Source organism: Astatotilapia calliptera, chromosome 2 (assembly GCF_964374335.1).
Source record: "Astatotilapia calliptera chromosome 2, fAstCal68.1, whole genome shotgun sequence".
Lineage (NCBI taxonomy): Eukaryota > Metazoa > Chordata > Actinopteri > Cichliformes > Cichlidae > Astatotilapia > Astatotilapia calliptera.
In genome coordinates, this window is record NC_137423.1 from 22,294,995 (window position 1) to 22,317,543 (window position 22,549).

General features: G+C 38.4%; 1 protein-coding gene and 2 long non-coding RNA genes across 6 annotated transcripts; 1 reads left to right on the top strand and 2 right to left on the bottom strand.

The window, feature by feature from the left end:
• The first annotated feature begins 545 nt into the window (after nt 1-545).
• On the top strand, nt 546-12,683 carry LOC145432485 (uncharacterized). Of its 2 annotated transcripts, none has more exons than XR_013912787.1 (2): nt 546-3,693; nt 10,937-12,683. It is a non-coding gene; the product is annotated as an uncharacterized LOC145432485 (long non-coding RNA). The 2 variants fall into 2 exon arrangements; XR_013912786.1 differs by lacking the exon at nt 546-3,693 and adding an exon at nt 10,238-10,575.
• LOC113033472 (uncharacterized) lies at nt 5,300-9,805 on the bottom strand. The gene is made up of 8 exons (XR_013912785.1): nt 9,464-9,805; nt 9,283-9,315; nt 9,097-9,186; nt 8,614-8,685; nt 8,202-8,505; nt 6,943-7,368; nt 5,861-6,054; nt 5,300-5,752 (listed from the first exon to the last, which is right to left on the bottom strand). It is a non-coding gene; the product is annotated as an uncharacterized LOC113033472 (long non-coding RNA).
• cab39l1 (calcium binding protein 39, like 1) lies at nt 12,140-21,236 on the bottom strand. Of its 3 annotated transcripts, none has more exons than XM_026187533.2 (9): nt 20,808-21,236; nt 20,092-20,239; nt 19,827-19,991; nt 19,527-19,645; nt 16,272-16,440; nt 16,037-16,096; nt 15,889-15,954; nt 15,664-15,807; nt 12,140-15,140 (listed from the first exon to the last, which is right to left on the bottom strand). In XM_026187533.2, exons 2-9 carry the CDS (start codon nt 20,206-20,208, stop codon nt 14,949-14,951), a joined length of 1,032 nt encoding a protein of 343 aa, XP_026043318.1. In that variant the 5' UTR covers nt 20,209-20,239; nt 20,808-21,236; the 3' UTR covers nt 12,140-14,948. The 3 variants fall into 3 exon arrangements, with proteins under 3 accessions (XP_026043318.1, XP_026043330.1, XP_026043326.1); XM_026187545.2 differs by lacking the exon at nt 20,808-21,236 and adding an exon at nt 20,490-20,753; XM_026187541.2 differs by lacking the exon at nt 20,808-21,236 and adding an exon at nt 20,358-20,499.
• Between the last annotated feature and the right edge of the window lie 1,313 nt (nt 21,237-22,549).

The following is a 22,549-nucleotide window of genomic DNA, read 5'->3' on the forward strand; positions in this document are numbered from 1 at the left end:
ATTGTGTGCATTGGTGGCAGCAGCAGGGTGGCTCAGTGGTTTACATTGGTGCCTGTAGGTGGCTCGGTATGGAACGCCAGGACTGCCATAATGAATTAATTAAATACACCATTAAATAATTAATTAAATGTGGCAATAATTAATTAAAATTGGAATTAATTAATTAAATAAATAGTTATGACACATGTAATTAATTAATTATTGACACATGTAATTAATTATTTATGTATTTCACATTTTAATTAATTATTGACACATTTAATTAATTAATTATTGACACATTTAATTAATTATTTATGTATTTCACATTTTAATTAATTATTGACACATTTAATTAATTATTGACACATTTAATTAATTATTTAATGATATATTTATTTATTTCATTTTGGCAGTCCTGACGCCTGGCTCTCGTCATGAAATAATTTTATCTGTCAGCCTCACCCATCAAACTCAGGGGGCGGGGTTAACGCTGCCCATGCAGCTTCTCTAACATTTGATTGGTTGCCGTGCAAAGTAAGTCAAAACAGGTCAATCCTAGATAATCGATTGCTTGTGCAGACTTGGGGCAGCCAGTTATCCCAGAATGCAGATCAAATCACAGGCAGCAATGGTGGTGGTGTAGTTTTTCTGTCACCAGCTACACTTTTAACAGTGTTTTAGCCGCGAATGTCGCGACGTATGTCTGGTCAGGTTGTCAACATAGAACATGTTTGCAAAAGTGCTCAGATGTTTTCAGAGATTTCACTAGCTCTGCTAACAATTAGCATGCAGAGTGCACCGAGGGGGTTACGTTAACCGGTTTGTTTACATATTCCACTCTCCGTGTTCCACATGTTGCATTCGCAGATTCTCATTTTCACCGAACGATCGTCTCTTTCCGCCTGGTCTTGTGTCTCTGTGCTTCTGTAACATAAAGAACGAGCTGACATTTTTCTCACGAAACCAGCGATCAGCTCAACAGACCCTCAGTTTACCTGCATGCATCCTCCTCCTCATCTGTCAGCTGTTTAACACCTGCTGCTAATTCAAGAAACACGCCGAGTTACCTGGTGATAGTCACAGTTTAACTGGGCAGCCAGTGCTTGATATAACGCAATGTCAGCGCATTTTTCTGCACAAGATAAGTAAATATAGTGTTTTCCCCGAGCGCAGAGCTGCTGGAGCTCGTTTCCTTACAGAGCACTTTATAGGCGAACAGCTTTATCAGCGGCTGATGTCCAATCACCGGCACACAGCTTTGAAACCTCAGCTGAGTTTTAGCTCTCAGTGGTTAAACGCTGGACTTCATTCACTCAGGTTCTGTCTGTCGGGTCACGTTTACTTCGCTGTTTTATTTACAACTGAGCAAATCGGTTTGGCTGAGGTTAAAGTTACGTTTCATAACTGCATAGTTTCACAGACGTTTAATGGTTCACTGGCACATGTGTTAGACTGAACTATCATCTAAATATCATCTGTTTTTTAATAGTTATTCAACTGTATTCTAAGCACCAGCTGTCTGTTAGAATGTGATTTTTTTTCTCTCTCTGTTGGCAGAGGTATAAAAATGCGCAGGAAAATCTGACATGCATGGCGAACTTCACCGACGATATTTAGGGAGGAATAAACACACATCAAACATAAATGAACCATTTGTCTGTCTCCATAATTGAGGGCATTTTCTCTTCTTACGTCAATACTCTCTCTCTCTCTCCTTTTTTTTTTTTTGCTTTTTCGGTCATGTTATGTTTACCTGTCAAAGGCTTGTTACAAACTATGAAACACATGGTGCAGACTTCTGGATGTTAGAAGAAAACTAATACTGCTCATGAATGAGACTAAAGGCAGGAAGGTGTCCTTTAAGACTAAACATGTTAATAGGACCTCCCTGTTTATATCATAGTTTATGATATAGCACGTGTATTTCAGTAATAGCCTGCTGAGGCCACTATACGTTTGTTTATATCTAATCTTCCTTTTCAAACATTTAAACAGCAGCGAGTCTGCAGCTGAGGGAATACAAACTCAAATTGTCGGAACAGGTTTGCTCGTTTCTTGGATTCATTTGGTGATTTATTAAATGTATAACTGTTATTCTAATCTGCTGCTGAGTCTCTTACACTTTTCTTTATGCTGTATATTTTCACGTCTCTGGAATAGTTGGCAGTTAGATAGTCAGCTGGGAAACTTTGTGTTAACTCATGGAGCTGAGGATATCGTGGATATCGTGGATATGCTGACCTCGCTGCGTGGTGTACAGAGCGAGGTCAGCATGATTAATATTCACAATAAAAATATTAGCCGAACATCATGAAGTCTGTATGTGTTTCATAGTGTCGAACAACCTTTGTACAGTTAAAGCCAGCAGTTACTACATGACGGAAACACCAACGTTATCTCTTTTATGTGTTTATACACAGGTCACGCTGATTACTGAACAAAAACCCAAAGATCAGATGTTAAACAGATTTATTTGCTCTCTCTCCTCCTTAAACATGTTTTTAATGTTAGTTATAATTCAGAATTGGCGACTGAAACACGTAGGACACATAAGAACATCAGGAAATAAAACACCGATAAATATAACCTCAGTAAAAGAAGTCAGCGGGGGTTACTACAGCTGTGTACCGGGGCCTGCGCTTTGTCGGTGGGATTGCTTGCGAGGCGAGCGGGTCTATCCCACGCTTTGCCGTGAGACTGGGCAGACATCTCCGAAATCATCGAAACACTTTTGCAAAGAGGCTGTATCTTGACAAACCGACCAGACACATGAAGATTAAACCACTACATTCTCGGCTAAAAAAATATTAAAACGGTATTTGGTAACACACAAACAGGGTTTTTCAAAGCTCAGTTCTGTTAGCTTCCACATGCCGGTTGTTGTGTGCTAGAAACAATGGCCACCAGGCCAAAGCAATGGTTTTGACTCGATCAGCGTTAACCCCGCCCCCTGAGTTTGATGGGTGAGGCTGACAGATAAAATTATTTCATGATGAGAGCCAGGCGTCAGGACTGCCAAAATGAAATAAATAAATATATCATTAAATAATTAATTAAATGTGTCAATAATTAATTAAATGTGTCAATAATTAATTAAAATGTGAAATACATAAATAATTAATTAAATGTGTCAATAATTAATTAATTAAATGTGTCAATAATTAATTAAAATGTGAAATACATAAATAATTAATTACATGTGTCAATAATTAATTAATTACATGTGTCATAACTATTTATTTAATTAATTAATTCCAATTTTAATTAATTATTGCCACATTTAATTAATTATTTAATGGTGTATTTAATTAATTCATTATGGCAGTCCTGGCGTTCCATAGCTCGGGGTTACCCCCGCCATCGAAACTGCGCCCAACTCCAGCACAGATCAAGTTGCTCCTCCTGCCGTCGCACTGCCTGCTACACATGAGAGGATCAATCAAAATATCGATAGTATTGATACCAACGATGGTATTGGTGTCCGATACGGACGATCTGATTTCCTCGTGTCAGCATTGTTCCCACATCATCATAATTAATGTTGTTCCAGGTTCAACATGGCAAGTGACCAATCACCTTCTTGTGACGTCATTCCTTTGCGACTTCGAAATACCCGCCTTCGAGTATTTCGAAATACAAGTGAAGAAGCGAGAAACCGCCGCCTGTCCGCCGAATTTGAAGTCAATTTAGGATACTTTCCTTTAATAAACGGTAAGCATTATACATATGTTCCTCACTTGGCTTGCTGTTTGTTTGCTAGTGATAGGCTACTTGACGACAGCATTAGCTAACCAGTGTTCTCTAGACCAGCGTTCCCCAACTTTTTACTGGTGTCAAGCCAGCCTCCAATTCGAGACTTGCAGTCAAGCCAGCCTCCAGTTTGTTTTACGTTCCCTGTGTATTCAAAGTATTACGGGAATGGATGTGGAAACCGGATTTCAAAATAAAAGCCAACTTCGAGTGAATTAACAGATATGTTAAGAACATAACATATAATTTAGGCTTTTTTTTTTTTTTACAAACTCTAATGTTAGATCTATATGACACAGCCTTGTACCCTAATTGTGCCCTGTCACTATCAAGGCCATCTTATTTTGGATTTCAAAGTAAAAGCCCTGTGAATCTTCATTTTTGAACTACTCTTTCAATGACTTAATAATGCTCTTAAAAGCAAAAGTCGTATTTCCAAATACTATTTGAACTTTATATCAACACTTTCCAACCACAGTCTGTTTACAGTGATACCATATCAATATCAAGTCAGTCTGATTTTGCCTTTCATAGTAATGGCCCTTTGAAATTGTCCATAATTGACTTAATCTTCTAACGATTCAAAATGCTCTAAAATGAAAAATTCTTGTTTCCACAGGGTAATTCCACCTTAGATCAACAGTATACAGCCCCACAGTGATACCATATCAATATCAAGTCATTCTGATTATGCCTTCCAAAATAAAAGCCTTTTTAAATTGTCCATAATTGACCTAACTTTCAGTGATTTCAAAATGTTTTAAAATGGAAATTTCCTGTTTCCACAGGGTAATTCCACTCCAGATCAACAGTATACAACCTCACGATGTTACCATATCAATATCAAAACATTCTGATATTGCTTTAAAAAATAAAAGCATTTTCAAACTGCCCATATCTGAGTTGCTCCTGGAACAATTTCAAAATGCTCTAAAATGGCACATTCCTGTTTCCACAGGGTAATTCCACTTTAGATCAACAGTATACAGCCCCACAGTGATACCATATCAATATCAAGTCATTCTGATTATGCCTTCCAAAATAAAATACTTTTCAAATTGTCCATAATTGACCTAACTTTCAGTGATTTCAAAATGCTCTAAAATGGAAATTTTCTGTTTCCACAGAATAATTTCACTTTAAATCAACAGTATACAACCCCACAGAGATACAATGTTAAGATCAAGTCACTCTGATTTTGCCTTCCAAAATAACAGTATTTTCAAATTGCCCGTAGACGACCTACTCGTTTAACGATTTCAAAATGCTCTTAAATTGAAAGATGCTGTTTCCACAGGATAATTCCACTTTAGATCAACAGTATCCAACCCGACAGTAAAACCATGTAAATTTCATGTTGGTCTGATTTCGCCTTTCAAATTAATGGCCCGTCGAATTTGTCCATATGTGATATACTCTTTCAATTATTTCAGAATGTTTTAAAAATGAAAATTGCTGTTTCAACACATATTGGGTTTTCATTTTTAAAAGCAAAATCAGACTCAATTGATTATGACAGAATTGAATCATAAAGATGATGTAAAAGGAAGCTGAAATTGCCACTAGGTTGTAATTGATAGTACGTTTATATTTTAAGTCTGTGGAAAGATGTCATTCTAAATAAAGAAATTACAAAACAGCTTGCAAACCAACCATGACATCCGAGTGTGACACAATTACATTCATATTGAAACATATGTGATAATTTTCTTTCTTTGTAGCATTTTTAAGATGTGTGTTAGAACAGTCATTATGCTGTTTGGATTAGGAACCAATCATTTTTGCCAAATAGTTAACACAAACTTAGAACAACAATGAACAATTTTCAAGATTCTGATTTACAGAACAAACAAAAGTCACAAAAGGTTTCATTATTTAAGAGACAAGATCAAGTTTTTCACACAGGAATGAAATGACAGAATCCAGTGCAGCGGGGCCAAAGGTGTGTGTCAGCAAACTGAAGGTTGAGGAATCAGTCAGTTCCTGTTTAAGGTTGTGTTGGATTTTGAGAAGAGTCTGTCTGTTATTAGAAAGTAAGATTAACAATGTTACACCAATAACCCAAATACGGGGAAATGACAAATAATACCAAAAAAGATACAACTTTCATACTGTTTTACTAACTTACTTTGTCATATCAGCACTTGAATGGTCGATGCCTTTACAGACCATGTCTGTTGTGACATCGCAGGCCAATCTTCCGGCAAACCCGAGGGCTAGCTCCCCAGCCTCCTCTTCACTCAGAACACTAAACACTGTTACTTTAGTTTTGGCCTTCTTAGGCCTGTCAAGAATCATTGCGGGCAGTTTGGCTTTACGGCCCTAAAAAAGAAAAAGTGCAAACACCAAAAGAGCAGAGGAGAGACACACACACGCGCACAAAGTTAAATGCTTTTGTTTACATGGTGTAATTGTGTATATGTTGCAGCAAATGCACAACTTCCAGCCACATTGTCACTTCATTGATACGAGTAACCCGGATTTATTTCAGGTGACATCAAAATCACGAAATGTATACCTACCCCAATCAAACCTCTGAAAACATGAACTGACATGTTCTCTGCGTTGATTCTGCGCTTGATCTCGTCTTCTGTTATTGTGTAGGTTTTCTTTTTTGGTACAGATAAGCGACCATGCACTCTGTAAACTGTACTAGTTCCTTCTGAATCAGTTTGGAATTCTGTATCTGCATCGATCCTGTCAACATCATCAGCAGCAGCATTATCTGTACTCAGACTTGTGCTGTATACTTCTGCTTCTTTTGCGTTGTCTTCAGTCTGTGTACCTTCATCTCTGACTGTCAGTCTTCCTATCTCACTGTTACTTGTCGATTTGCTGCAGATGTTCTCTCCCTTAGGAACTTTTCCTTTGTCATTCGCTGCCTGATGCTTTCCCTGATGACATTCTTCACTGGCTACTTCTATTGCTCCTCCTGTATAGCCACCTACTATGCTGCACAACTCCTTTCCCTCTGCTGTGCTGCACTGTGCTGTTACATAAAGAAGAATGATATAAACAGCACTATATCAATTTAATTGTGAAGAGAAATCCCCACAATACGACACAGTTATGTCTAAAATAGTTTTGTGTAAAAACTGGATCTTGAAACATCCACTTTAATAACACAGTCCTGGTGTGCAAAGGCAAAATTACGAAAAAAAATTTCACTTTAAACATTTTTGGACATTGTTTAGTTATATTGTGACTTACTCTCACAGAAGATACAGATGCCACAACCAGACTTTGAACAACGCATGTGCTTGTATGCACCACATTTCTGGCACTGCACCTGTGAATTAAAAAAAAAAAAGAAGAAGAAGAAGAAATAAACAAACAAAAAACAAATGAACAAAGTCCATTATATAAACAATCTATATGGCTAAGGACATGTCATAGTGTACCCGGTCTTTGGCTGCAATCACACACCAGCACTGACTGCACTTCCTAGTTCGATCTGCAAAATATAATTTGTTTAAGTACAAGTTACATTTTCCAATGTTAGAGAAAAAGAAGGCGGCTAATTTTATCTTTACCTATTGAGGAAAATAAGTAGTGGCAAAGTCGGGACCTGAGCTTTGTGACTTCAGTGTTGTACTCCTCCACTTGTGTTTTACCGTCAATGAGAGATTGGGCAAACTAATAATTGACGAAGAAAAAAAAAAAAGAGCAAAAAGAATTTATGGAAGCCCGTTTCCGCCACTAAAAAAAAAAAAAAGCTAGTATCCATAACTCGAAATTTCGAGTTACTTTTCTCAAAATTTCGAGTTAGCTCTGCCAATCAAAAATATACGTGAATGAGGTCGCTTTCTTGTTACCCGGAAGCATATGGCGCAGGACCGCGCACTCAAAAACGGATCCCAACAAATTAAAGTATGTTTGCTGATAGTAACACCATGTGATTCAGCTAATAACACAGGGATTTCATCATTTGTGAAGCCAGGCTGAAAACACTCAGCAATCTGTGCATTCACGACTGGATGTAATACCGGTAGCTTAGCTGTAGCATTTGTAGCTGAGGGCTTCAGCTTCCGGGTAACATGGAAAGGACGTCATTCACGTAGATTACTGATTGGCAGCGCTAACTCGAAATTTCGAGTTGCTTTTCTCAAAATTTTGAGTTAATATGTCGAAATTTCGAGATAATAATAACTCAATTTTGAGAAAATAACTCGAAATTTTGAGTTATGGATCCTTTTTTTTTTTTTTTTTTTAGTGGCGGAAACGGGCTTCCATAAGAATTAGATTAACAAAGAAATGTTTGTTTGTTTTTAACCCCCCCCCCCCCCCCCCCCCCCCCGAGAAAAAAACACACAAAAAAAACAGAGCAACCAAAGCAAAGCATTACTGCTGAAATGGTTCAATCTACAAAAAAAATTGAGATTTTACCATCCTGCCTCTAAGGCTTTAAAAACTGAATAGGCAAAAATGTAAACATTACTTATATAGGTTAAAGCTATAGTTTTCAGTACCATTATGACATGCACTCCACATGAGTTCCCATCCTGTTGATGTGGGTGGCTCACATGTGACAAGGTCCACTCTCCAGCGCAGCCTCTTGCTGAAGCAAATGAGTTGAGAGATCGCAGTTATTACAAATAAAAAGCATATAGAGAAATCAATAACCACGTTCGGTAATGATTTCAATTAAATTAAATATGTTATGTTAAATATGTTAATTAATTACCTCCAGTTTTTCAACACCGCACTTTTTCTGACCTCCGACTCGCCAAATGAATTCATATAGACTATGGTCCTCTTGGGTATATCACAAAACTGTTTTGTAAAAAGATGGATATGGTAGGCTTGGGCCTTGAGCTTTCCTAATGAGGGACACTGAAAAGTATCATGCACAAGAGAGAGTGCAAAATCTGTGCAACTTACAAACAAGGTCCAGTGGCTGCCGTTTTCCAGACAGGCTCCAATCAATTTCTCATACATCTGAAAGATGTTTTTCTGGAAATAAAAAGAATGTGACAAGTATGTTTTTCTGTCAAGAATGACACTGCAAAACTGCGAAAGCTTGTCAGGTGAGACTTGTAATTAATTCTGCAGATACACAAACATATAGAAAGTGTCATTTTTTGTTTACATTAATTAATTTCTATAGTGTGTACAAAACAAATCAAGACCACAGACTCAACACGCACCACTCAATTTTTGGTGTTCTTTATCAGTTGGCCAAGACAGAAATGTTTTAATCTGTGTGCATTGCTTTTGAGCAAGTCTTTACACAGAAAAGGTTTCAGAAAGGTATTTTTCAGGTTCTTCTGACAAGGCTTCAATTTTGGAAAATGCTGTTTGTTTATAGTGGCAACTTATAAACCCTTTGTGATAAGAACATAGTTACCACAGTCCAAGTCATACCTTCAAAAAGTATGCCCTTTGTGCTCTTGTGGACCCATCCAAAATTTTTCCAGTGATTTGGCTTGGTATTGGATAAATGTGAGGGAAATTCTATAAAAATAACATAAATACACCTATGTTTTCAAATACATTACAAAAAACGTAAACATGCTATGTCATTATGATCAAAAAAGCTTTTCAACATACCTCACACTGCAAATAGATTAGGCCATCTATTACCTTATAAAACAAATAAATAAATACATATAAATAAAAACAGAACTAAGGAATACGATTCATTAAGTAAATTGTACAATAAAGTGTATTTAAAGCAGAATTTAACATTAGTTTTATGACAACATAAAAGGATTTTTATGTCAAGAGGTACCTCATCTGAAATGTTAGTCTGGTCAAACAGGGATTTCAAACTTGAAATACCAATAGAGTTTGGTCCAGCTACTCCCACAAGGTAATCTGTGAGAAAGCATATGCTGTAGTCAACAGATATCATTTTCTTTTTGCATGCTGCAACCATCATCCATTTCAGTCTTCTAGGAGCTTTGTCTGGTTGTAGTTCTTTTTTCTCCTCCTCATCTATTAATTAAATTGTTTTCTGACCTTCCTAACTGTTTCCAACCTGTCTTCCCAATGTGATGTTTAAGCAATATATGTATGGTCAGAAGGGGGTGAAATTTTCATTGCAGTTGTACGTGTAACATTGCATGTGATAATAAAAGGCTTGATTGGTTGATTATTCAACATGAGTTGACATTTACCTGACATTGTGAAGGAGTCACAGTTTCTGTAAGGGTGTAAGAACATAACATGTGGATTTGTTACACTTCTTTTTCACAAGTTAATAACAATCAATAATTTTCATTCCATTATTAACAAGCTATCACACGATGTCCCAGGGACAACATTTACGCGATGTCCCAGGGACAACATTTACGCGATGTCCCAGGGACAACATTTACGCGATGTCCCTGGGACAACATTTACGCGATGTACCAGGACAAATTTGTAAATTTCTGGATTACTGTTAATCTCCATAGAATCAAGAACTCATGTCCAGTTTCACAGCTATGGACCAGTTAATTATGTTTCCAGGTGATAGTTTGATTCATAGATTCAGCACACAACCATAAGTCTAGGCCTTTTAGTCCAGATTCTCTTCACTTATGTTTGTAAAATGATCAGGGAAGCTACTGCAATTTTGTCTGACCCAACCCCCGGACCACGAAACACCCAAAAAGTTGGGGAACGCTGGTCTAGAGAACACTGGTTAGCTAATGCTGTCGTCAAGTAGCCTATCACTAGCAAACAAACAGCAAGCCAAGTGAGGAACATATGTATAATGCTTACCGTTTATTAAAGGAAAGTATCCTAAATTGACTTCAAATTCGGCGGACAGGCGGCGGTTTCTCGCTTCTTCACTTGTATTTCGAAATACTCGAAGGCGGGTATTTCGAAGTCGCAAAGGAATGACGTCACAAGAAGGTGATTGGTCACTTGCCATGTTGAACCTGGAACAACATTAATTATGATGATGTGGGAACAATGCTGACACGAGGAAATCAGATCGTCCATCGGGGACATACTTTGTTTCTATCCTCAGAATCAGTGTCAGTCATTCTGAATCAGAATTTGCAAACTGATGATGATTCATCTCATAAATCACGATACTACTGCCCACTCCGCTTGCTATACACCCTGCTCTTTTACTTAGAGCCAGCTTGAAGAACGCATGCAGATGTGGACAAAATTATTAGCCCTGCTATGAATTTTAAAGTTTTTATCAAAGAACAGAAAAACAGAAAATAGCATTTTGAAACAAACTAGTTTTCTTTATCTCATCAAGGTGGAAGGAAACCTCAAGGAGTCAGAAACAATCCTGGGTCTGGGTCGTCTCTTTATTTTCAAACACAACAACGACCCAAAATCTGTCGCTCCTGGTGAAGAACTACCTCCAGAAGACCAAAGTAAAATTCCTGACTGGCCGGCACAAATCCCTGACTTGAATCCCACTGAAAATCTCTTGTGTTGAACTGAAGACCAGGATCTATGCTGGAAGATCATGAAATCTGGAGGAGCTTGAGAGATTCTTTGAAGGAGAATGAGCTGGAATTGTTCAGGATACGATGTTTTGAAAAGCTGTGTTAAAAATTTGCTCTGTTTTAGCAGCACTTGAGAAATACTAATACAAAACAGGCAACAAGCTCTGGGTGGAAGCTGCCCTCTTTTGTCCTAGGAGCTGAGAGGAGTGACACCCAGTGCGGTCTTCTGCTGCTGTAGCCCATCTGCTTGCTTTGTGCATTTAGAGATGCTCTTCTGCATATGTTGGTATGTAATGATCCATTGGTTTAGTTACTGTTGCCCTCCAATCAGCTCAGAGCAGCCTGTCCAATCTCTGCTGACCTCTGGTGTCAACAAGACATTTTCACACAGAACTGCTGCCCACTGGATATTTCCTCTTTTTCAGGACATTCTCTCTGAACCCTAACATTGTTTGTAGGAAGATTCCAGCAGATCACCAATTTCTGAAATACTCAGACCACCCTGTTTGGTACCACAACATTGCCATGTTCAGAGTTCCTTTCCCACTTTGAACTTCAGCAGGTTGTCTTGACCATGTCAATATGCTAATGAGTTGCTCTCATGTGATTGGGTGATTAGAAATTTGTGTCAATAACCAGTTTCCTTCAAACATTATCACAAAACTGGAGGCCATATCACTCAAGCATTCTCTGTGTTCTGAGACATCAGCAAAAATTTATTATGAGGCTGCTCCTTAACTTTATGCATAAATAATTAACTGTTTGCTACAAAGTTATTAGTCCTGAGGTTTTATTGATTTGCACCCTTATTATAAATATCATACATTCATTTGTGGTAGTTTCCTAAAAGTCTGGCGTAATTTCATGAGTTTTATTTATTTATTTACTAAGATGATTAAAGCTTTGATGTGAGAGATAAACTAATAAGTGACTACCACACTCTGTATCACCCTACACGTTCATGTGTAATAATTGTTTAGGCAACAAAAACAATGCAAAACAAAACATTGCAATGACATTTTATTTTCATGAATGCTCTCACACTTCACTTATCCTTTATAAAGTTATGTACACATAATTTCCTCCCGAAGAAAATAAAATATCCAGTGTGGAAAGGTAAAGAAAGAAAAGAAGGCAACAGAGTCAAAAAACATAAAGCACAATAACCCAGAAAAGTTAAATTCATTTCATACATATTATTGATTTTAAGGAATTTAAATTTGTGACTACATATTGCCAGTGACTCGTATATTCATAACAGGAGGTAGGGTTAAAGAAACTTGAAATGCTTTGTTTGTACAACTAACACAAGTGCTAACACTGTTGCTAACAGCACCCCCTAGTGAGATGGCTGCGCACAACACATCCTTCTAAAAGTGCATGTCAAGACTCGGGCCAAATTTCAAAGTCTGCATACAAATTCATACGGGCAATAATTTTTTTTCCTCCTTCCATTAATTATTACTGATAACAGACTTTTTGTCCTCAGTAAATCTATAGTCAGCTGCATGGAGACATCAGTAATGACCACTGTGTATACGGATTATTCCCAACGTATTCTCACAGTTTTCATTTGTTTTATAGTTTCTAAACTGATGACATGACAATGCACGGTGTGTAGGACTTCAGTTTATCTATGCATCGTGTACCACATTCACAGCAAGTTTATCAAATTATTTAATGGCTCCTGAAAGTCCTCACTCTTTGTGACGGTCTCATGAAGTGGACCAAAGAATGATCAAGCCAAATCAACCCAACTGAAAACTACACTGTGTGATGCCTACTACAGATCTCTTAAAATATATTTACACTCCCAGGGTTTACATATAAGCAAGTATCGCAGTTAGTAATAAACCTGGTCTACGCATGAACATGAGAAATTAACTGCTAATGTATTTGGGACCTGAAATTAACATTTTTTTAAATTAATTTTTTACATTTTTAAACCCTTTTTTCATATCAGCTTTGGTTTAAAACAAATTAGAAATTGAAAGAATCAATCATGATCCATGAAATGTCTTTAAATAAGGCAAAAATTCATTACAAGGTACCACACTGCAATTCATTATGAATTAACATTTATGAGGTACCACACAATGAAAAGTTTAAGTTTTAAAAAAGGATCCAGTTTTCCATTGTGAAAACCAGGCTGCGGTCCCTGCTCAAGTCGGAACAAATGTATCACATGTCGGCATCCATTCAAACCACTGCTGTGTGCTTTTGTTTTGGTCAAATGTCAAATTAAATATCTTGTCAAGGAAATAAAATAAAAAAAATAAAAACCAGCATCCGCAAACTCAAATCCCATGAGGTATATACACTAACAGTCTGCACAGACAACGCATTCTGAAACGCTGTAATTTCAGCCACTATAACAACAACAACAGCAGAAATAGGGTAATTATTTCAACTGAGCTCTGGTGATGCACGTGAGGAGTAAAGTCAGTGCTCATCATCCAAAAATCTCATGTGGAACAGTGCATGTGGTTATCCTGACAATATTGTGACATGAGATGGGACCTACTGTTCTGATGCTTTGCAGGCATGTTGTTGCACTGTGTCACTGTTATAATCATATCAGAAAAGAGAGCTAACCTAACAATTTACCTTTTCCTTAAGCAGTTTGTCTCTTCTGTATTAAAGTGAATGATGGTGTGGTTAGGAGTTTGCATTTGTGTGGTTTCTGAGGTGAAATGTCATTTTGTTTTAGTAATATTTCAGTCTTCAGACTAATCAAGTCCAGTGTAGCAGTGAAATTAATCAGGGGAAAAACACGACCCTGATTAAAATTATTATAAAAGTCTGTGGTTCAATAACACACCGTGCTCCGATATGAATATAACAGTGTAACATTTTTATGATTTTTTGTTAATTTGTTGCCATCAGTTTTAGAACGTGAAGAAGAAATGAAGCGCATCCAGCGAGATCAATCGGTGTATCCTGGCTGTCCGCGTTAGCTGTGAACGGATGGGCTGGTAGCCTGCAGCGTTATCTGATGCCTTGTTTCTATTTCAGTCATGTAAGCATCGCTGAGCACAGCCTGAAAAATCACAGTACAATTAATTGATTCCTCTATAGTTTTGATTTTCTCTTCCTGTGACAGCTAATGCATTGGTTAGTGCAGCACTGCGGAGTCGTTTCTGACCAGCATAATCGCGTGCACTCCAACGAAAGCCTGAAAACTGCGCAATAATTGCCAAATGTTACTACTACGAGCTGACCTGCCCAATATGAGCCGACGTGCCACTCTTCTAAAGCTGGATTTCTAAAGACAGTCCCTGTACAAAGAACAGCTTTCCAAAAAACAAAAGACGCAACAAACCAAACCTAAGCAATGAGAATAAGCATCATTCAGAAAGAAGAGTTACTGGAGGCTTTAAATGTTTTAGCATAAAAGATACATTAGAAAAATAATATATTTACCTCTCAACCTTTCAATCTCTAAAGCATGTACAAGTTCTGGAAAATGACCTCAGTGCTCGAGCTGGTTGCGAATTTCCATGTATATGGAAAAGTAACAGCGTAAGGTCCAACATTAGAAGAAGGAACCAAAAGGCATTTGGTTATAACTAAATAAGAAGCACTGCGGTTTAAATAACAGTTCTTGGCCCACTCAGGTTGCTGGATGGAAAGAACCTCCACATCCACACTAAGCCAGAAAGTGAAGGAAGTAAACTTAACGTTTCCTATTTTTTATACTTAGTATGAACTTTTAATTATGCATGTTTTTATTTTGTTTTGTCCTCTTGAACCACCACCTCTAAAATCTACCACCTGACAGAGCAGTCGTCCCATTATTAGAATGGGACGACTGCATTAAGCTTCCTCGGACGCTGTGGGTCTCTTCAGGTCTTTGATTTGCTTGATCAGATAGTTTTTCTCATCGCAGAACTGCTCGTCCTCAGATCTATCCGTCTGGAAGTTGCCAAGGAACTCCACGAGCTTGGTCTGGTTCTTCAGAAGGATGTCCATCACGGGCTGAGTCTTGTTGGGGTTTGCAACAAATACCTTTGGAAAGATTATGTAAAAAGTTTAAGTACCATTTGTGGATGCAATGCACAGAGTCCAGTGAATCTACTTTTAGCCAAAGTCTTGCACTGCAGCTGTGATGGTAGTTCTTGTTCTGCTTTGATCATGAACCAGTTCTCTTCCTGCTGCAGGTTCTGATTAGGTTCAGTGATCCCATCTTCAGAGCAGATCAAGGACACCTTCGCCAGCTGTAGTCCAACAAGACGGAGTTTGAGTCCTCCTGACTGACCAACTGCTAGACAGGAGGACTCCAAGGAGAAGCAGCTGAATGATACTAAAGACTGGCATAACAGAAAGCTGGACAAATATCCAGCTAGCAGTAAAAACGAGAGGTGAAGCTGTTAGCAGCAACCAAACTTTTAAATAAGAGAAATCACAATGACTCAGCCTGACTAAACAAAAACCCACATTCAATATTAGACCAACTTAAGGTAGCAGGTATGTGGGGTTTTCATGACACAATTCAGATTTAAGAGTGGATTTTGAGAAATTTTTTGCGCACCTTGAAGACGTGGAATGCTTCAAACTGGATGTTTCGGCTGTTATCTCTCAGCAGGTTCATCATCAGCTTCAAGTTCTCTGCCCGACTGATGTACCTCGTCATGACAGTGAAGTTGTGCCTATCCAGGAGAAGTTCACCTAGCAGCTAACAAATAAATATACATGAGTTTACAGAATCAGTCCACAAACTTGTCAGTTAAACTTAAGACTGAGCAGGAGGATGTACCTTCAAAGACTGCCGTTTTGTGACGTAGTTCTCAGAGTGCAGAAGTTTTTCATACTCTGTAAACACCTGATAAAAATGTCAAAAGTAAGTTGGGTAAAGAATGAGCAGTTTTTCCAATTAAATATCAAAACCACTCAAGAAAGCTCACCCTGTCATAATTATTCTCCAGGAAGTCTGCACACATAATCTTGTGTCTCGTGAGAAGATCCTGATGGGGAATAGAAGAGGTCAAGATATCAACTAGGAACAGTCAGGATGTTAATCTTGCCATTAAAAAAAATAAATAAATATATATATATATATATATATATATATATATATATATATATATATATATATATATATATATATATATATATATATATATATATAAATTAGTGTACCTTGAACGAGGCAAAAGCATCTGAGGCGATGTCAAAGGTTGACAGCTCCACATAATGGAAGAAGCAGAAGAAGTCTTCAGAGAAGAGCACTATCCTGGCCAAAGGCTCGTGACGCAGGCACTCTCTCAGCATCATCCCACAGTTAAGAGCCACTTCTGGAGCCTCGTATCTGCACAGGTTCATACATGTGAGGTCCAAGTGATGGTGAACTCATCACAAGTTATACAATTTTCACTCGAGATGTATAATCACATCCTAAACACTGTCACTGTTAGTTTGACATCAACTCTGTGTTTCCAATGACGAAGGAACGAGATCCTCGCAAAAAATAAACAAATGGATTAAACTAAGGCAGAACGTGAGTACAGCAGCAGCGATCTACACGCAGAGAAGTCGTCAATCACTCAGTGACGCTGAGAATTTAAACTAGGGTAAAACTTATGGAACAGATTCTGTAAATCGCCAAAATATTTTTTATATTTTTAAAAGAGCCTGAAGAATGTGTAAGCGATCCTTAAAACAAATACATAAATAAAAAGTGTTACATCTGGTCCAAAACAAGTCTGCTGAATGGCAGCATCCTCCATAGGTCACTACCCTGAAACCAGATCTTCGCATTTTGGAGCACTTATGTACTCATCTAAAGATGACCAATAAGCAGTGATTTTAGATCAGTTGTGCTCATTAATTATGAAAAACTTTGGGAGAAAACTATGTTTTGTTAAGTGTGAATGGAAAGTCTGAACCAATGCAATTTGCTTACTTGGCAGGGAGAGGAGCACAGGATGCAAAGCTTGTTATACTCATTTAAGCAGGTAGAAAAATGGCAAGGAGTACACCAAGCTTTTGTTTGAGAACTGTTTATACAACGTCACAATAGTAACTTTTAATAAAAAGGCTGCCGTTTGCTTTCAAAGGGTCTCATTAACACTCTCAGTCTTTATTATTTACAGTAGTGGACGCTGTACTATTTCTTAGTGTGATATATTCTTTGGCTTAAATCAAGGAGCTGCAAAGAATGCATTATAAGCCCTCTCATCAATCTTTTAAAGAGACAGTATTCAGATAAAGGTCAATTAAGTTAATGCCCATCCAGGTTTCATCCCTATATCCTCACAACTATGACAGAATGAGCCATAACCCTCTTATGCTAGACAGTGTCCCTTAAGTTCTGCCAGATATTTGACAGCACATCAAGAAACGTCAAAAGCTTCTGGTCGCTTTGATAATTAGAAACGCAACGTCCCATATGGAGCTGAGAAAACGTTAAAGTCCAGTTTATAAAAAACACCTACCAGTCTGAAGGTAAGGATTTTGTAGTTCGATCACGATGGACCCTGTAATAGCATATGTTATCGCACTGCTCTCTGCTGCTGCAGGTTAGTTATGAACTCAGAAGACTTGTACAAACAGCTGGAACACAAACTACCGTCACTGCTGACTTTGATTAATCCAACCTGTCGCAGACTTCTTCAGACAGAGACCTGGCAGAAACTTACGTAAACTTGGATTTTATAAACATTTCAATCTGTAATAGATGTGAAATGATACAAATGACGCAAAGTGAACAACGTTAACACAGATGTGAAAGGCATTTTGTGATTTTCGAGAGGTCTGTGCACTCATCGGGCCATTAAATGTACACAAAATGTGCCTTTCGAATTTTGTGCTAAAATGTGGAACAACCTAGATGTTCATGCTTTGTCCTCTGTGACATGTACAACAATTTATTTAAAGAACAATCTGTTTTGAGGTCTTAATGAGCTTGGGCAGTGCAAGACTGTGAAACAGAAGGAAAGCAGGTGTCTCATACAAACTTCTTTTTCTTCGCCCCCTCATGTTGTTGCTCTTTAAAGCATTCTCATGTTTCTTAACAAAAGCAGGGCAACGCAAGATACTGGCGCGAGACATGTGAGCCTATCTGCATTCAGATTCTTGCAGTATTAAAAGCTGTGACTTTTTCCATGGAAAAGTAGCCGGGGGGCCATTCAGCTGACATATTCAGATGTCTCTGATGAGCAGAGAGGACTGGACGTCTGAAAGAGGCTTTGAAAAGGTGATGTGTGGGAACCGTTATACAAATATTTTGGTGGCATTTTTCATGATCCCCAGGTTTATTATGACCACAGAGGGCAACAACAACAACAAAAAAAAAAATCAGTTTCTCCACACCTAATTTTTTTTTTTTGCCAGTCCTGTTACCCACTGTCCACTTTTTGTGAGTCTACACAGTTTTTTCCTTTTATCTATTGGTTTAATGGTAAATAGTAGAAACAGCCTGAACAGCATTATTAATAAAAGTTGTTCACAAGCTCAACAGTGAACCAAAAAAAGATTTTTTTTTTTTTTTAATGAAAGCAGGAAGTGTTTTGGCTGAATGTGGTCTTGTAAGTGAGCTGCCTCTGCAGCCATCAGAGTGTCGTAATGTTTTACCTCTTTGGACAATCTTTCCCTCTGCAATCATAGTACAAAATGCTCTGTGTAGTTTATATTCTATTAGTATTTTTTTAATTCATATACATTTCTATTTTAATCCATCTCCTTCCACATTATTGCCCATCCGTTTGTATGAATGTTCCTGTTTTGTGTACAACAAATCGCTCCTAGTGGGATCAATGAAGTTGTTTGGTATAATTTTGGGTTGAACGTGCCATTTCTAGATCTCATTTTCCACAGAGAGGTATTTTTTTCCTGTGCAAAAAAGTACACAATTTCCCCACGCACAACAAGGGAGTTCATTAGCAGTGTAACAAACCGAGACATCAACGTTAAATGTCAGGTTTTGATGTCTGCCTCTCATAAACAAACCAAATCTTCCACTTTATAGTTGTGACATTTAACCGGATAAGATGGCATTCGATCCACCAAACAGCAGCCGGAGCATGCAGCTGGTCTCTGAGTGAGTGAGCAGGATGACTCAGTTTTTCAGAGCTGTAAAACTAGCACTGTACTTTTTGCTTTATCCATCATCTACATGTGTAGCCCACATGTGAGCAAGTTCATGCTTGTTCCTTTGGGAGTTGTTGAAACTCATACTGGCTAATGCAGAAGACTGCAAGGCATGTTAAAGGAAGGTATTTGTACCTAAAAAGCAAAAACCAAATGCTTTTTATTTCATGCTAAGGATTTGTTTGTTTGTTTATGAGGCTCTGAGGGTGGATTTGTTGTTAATGCATATAAATGGACAACGAGCAGTCAGATTGAAGATCAAATGACCAAACACTGAGTTTCTGTACACTGAAAATATGAACTTACCCTTTGAGAAGCATGAAGAGGATCTGTGGGTGTGTAGAAATGTATTCTACCGTGGGCGTGCGGGTGCCAATCTGACGTCTCACGATATTGCTGAACAAATGGACCACATCCTTCTTCCCCTGCACAGTAACAACCACTCAGACTGGGTGCTGATATACACAGGGTTTTTTTGCTTTGGGCATAGACGTTCAAATCAGGCATGCAAACACGCACTCCCCCTGATCATTCAATGTGTGCACCAAGCAATCAATACTTTAAACTCATAAAGTCAGTGCAGAAAGAAGGCATTTTTTCTCCTACCTCAAAATCAATCTTCTGTAGGTTTGCAATGAGAGAAATTAGAAGGTTGGTGTTGTACAGCTCCTGTGCAAGCTGAGCCACTGCTTCAGTTTGGGGCTCCTTGTCACCTGTTCCACAAAGTACTTCCTTCAGTGAGGCAAGATTTTTGGACACCTCCTCTGCAACCTTAATAACATGAGGGGGTAAAAAGAGTATGATCAGCTGCTGCTCAGCGTTACTGTAATTTTTAACATTCATGCCATCCTCAGAGAAATCCACAGCTGACCTTTTCACACTTCTTGCTGTCACCAGCATCCAGCTTTTCCATATATGCAACATGGTCCTTCAGACTCTTCACTATCTCAGCTGGGTTCTTCTGAGACTTTCCAAAAGGAAAAGGCATGGCTGAAGACAGGTAATCTAAGACCAGATCGCTGATGAAACATAACACGGGTTTTTAAATTGTGCAAATAAACCTATTCGACTTCCTGCACCGCTTTGCATCAGGAAATCGCTAACAAAAAAACAACAAAACAACAAAAAAAACTTCACCTGATGAGCTAGACATGAGTGAGTTATGGCGTTTGGCTAAAGACAGAAGCTCATAAGGAAGAGACTAAAGTTTAAAGTAACTCACAACGCTACTTCACGTTAGTCGAAAAAAAGGCTAGCAACTTTTCTTACTTAACGTTTCTTACGTCGAGTTTAGGGTGTATTCATTATATTAGTCTATATTAGTCCACTTTCAAACTAAGCGGGGTCAGCTGAACAGTAGAAGCCAAGCTTTCAAACCAAAACAAGGATGTAACGGAGAACAGGACGTCAAAATGTCAACGTTGCAGCATGCTCATCGGAAAAGTTGAGCTAGCTTGTGACCTAGTTAGCTATAGCTAGAAACAAGGCAACTACCAACAGGACGCAGTTAGAGAAGGACGGTTGTGGGGAAGCACACACGCACAAAACACCCTGCTGAAATATTTACTTCAGGCTGTGTACACTCACCGAATGAAGGGTAGCTTTGAACTTCAAAGACGCTCGGTGACCAAAGGTGAGCTAGCGGGCTAGCGAGTCGTCTCCACTTTCAATATCCACTGTAACGTTACTTTGAAAAAGTCTGTAACGTTGTCTGACAGCTGTAGCTACCTAACGTCCCCTAACTGTAGCTACAACTTCCTCAAACTAGAGACATTCATAGCAGTGATATTTGACGTAAATTTCACTTCTAGTGACCCCTGTCATCGAACTTGCTAGCTTCCTAGTTATTACAGAGTGACTTGCTGCTGGGCTTGCCCGTCTGTCAACTTCATTTCCCTGTTCTTTTCTGCCGAAACACCCGTCCTCTTCTCATCCCGGGGACAATGGGCGGTCATGTTTTGCTATGTAATATGACTGACACCAATTTTATCCTATCACTTTTGCGTGATGTGGGCACGCCCTCTACCCCACTATGGGAGCGCATGTTTCACAAAGTTACATACTAATGAGGGGGAGTATGTTGCAGAGGAAGCCACTCTACCGGACATCCCGTTAATTGAAATCAAGTGCATCTAAATTCTCGGGACGAGATGAGCCATTAGTTGAGAAATAGTTCGTGTTTTATCTGTGGTTATGAAATCTAAACGTTGTAAAAATCGGCCAGAATAAGAAACAGGATTAGTTTTTTTTTTCTTTCTTTCATCTAATCGCCTTTTGGTGATTTCTTTGTTGAGTCACAAGAAAATTCAGTATCCAATAGCAACATCTATAAAACACATTTCACTAGATATTATCAAAGCAAGCAATTTCTAGAACACATATGGACCACAAAAAGTTCCTCAACGTGAATAGTTACCAAAGTCTTTCTTTAATGTATGTCCACTTACCATCACTTAATAACGGATGACAGGCATAATGAGTTGACTCTCCTCTGTATTCTCCAACTACATGTTGTCCAAATTTGCGATAATAACCACACTACATTAACAAACCCTGCATATAAGCTTTTTACTTGCATTAGTGAAACTTTGAATGTCATTTAAGGGAACATATGGACACTTCACCTTCAAAGCTCTTCTTCGGGAGGTGGCTGCGTTTTGCTCCATGCTCTGCCGGGGTGATCCCACATTGTCTTAGTAATGTTATATAATAATATTGTTGACGTCCAGGCTTTGCGGAGGCCAATTCATGACTGGATTAACAGTCCATGTAATAATCAACACAACTGCTTCTGAATTTCAGGTGTGTGGGCAGGGCCGACGCCCAGGAAACACTCCACCTCTGGAACACAGGCAGGAACCCACACACACGAACAGAGGAGAGAGAGAAAAAGGAAAGATGGTTGGAGTGAGAGAGGTGGATTCTAGGTATAGGGTGGGATAATGGAAGAGATCCATAAAGGAATTAGCTGAAAGAGAACGATGAAAGCATGCAAAACTATTACTAAAAGAAAGTCTGGCTCCTTGGAAGCAAAATACAAAGAACGGAGTGGCAGCTCAAGACTTTTGCACAATGCTGTATGTTTTTAGAATAGTTTAAACCACAGGTGTCAAACATGAGGGGATCCAGAATTGAGCTGGCAAAGACTCCAAATTCAGCCCACTGGATGGCTTTGAAAACAGTAAATGAAGGGCATAAATTTAGACCATGCAAGTGTAAGTTTTACTTTTCCTACTGATAAGGGTGTCCTTGACATTCATATCACACTAAAATAATAAAGTAATACGTAAGTAATTAAATGAAATACTGTGGAAATTTCTGGGATTTTT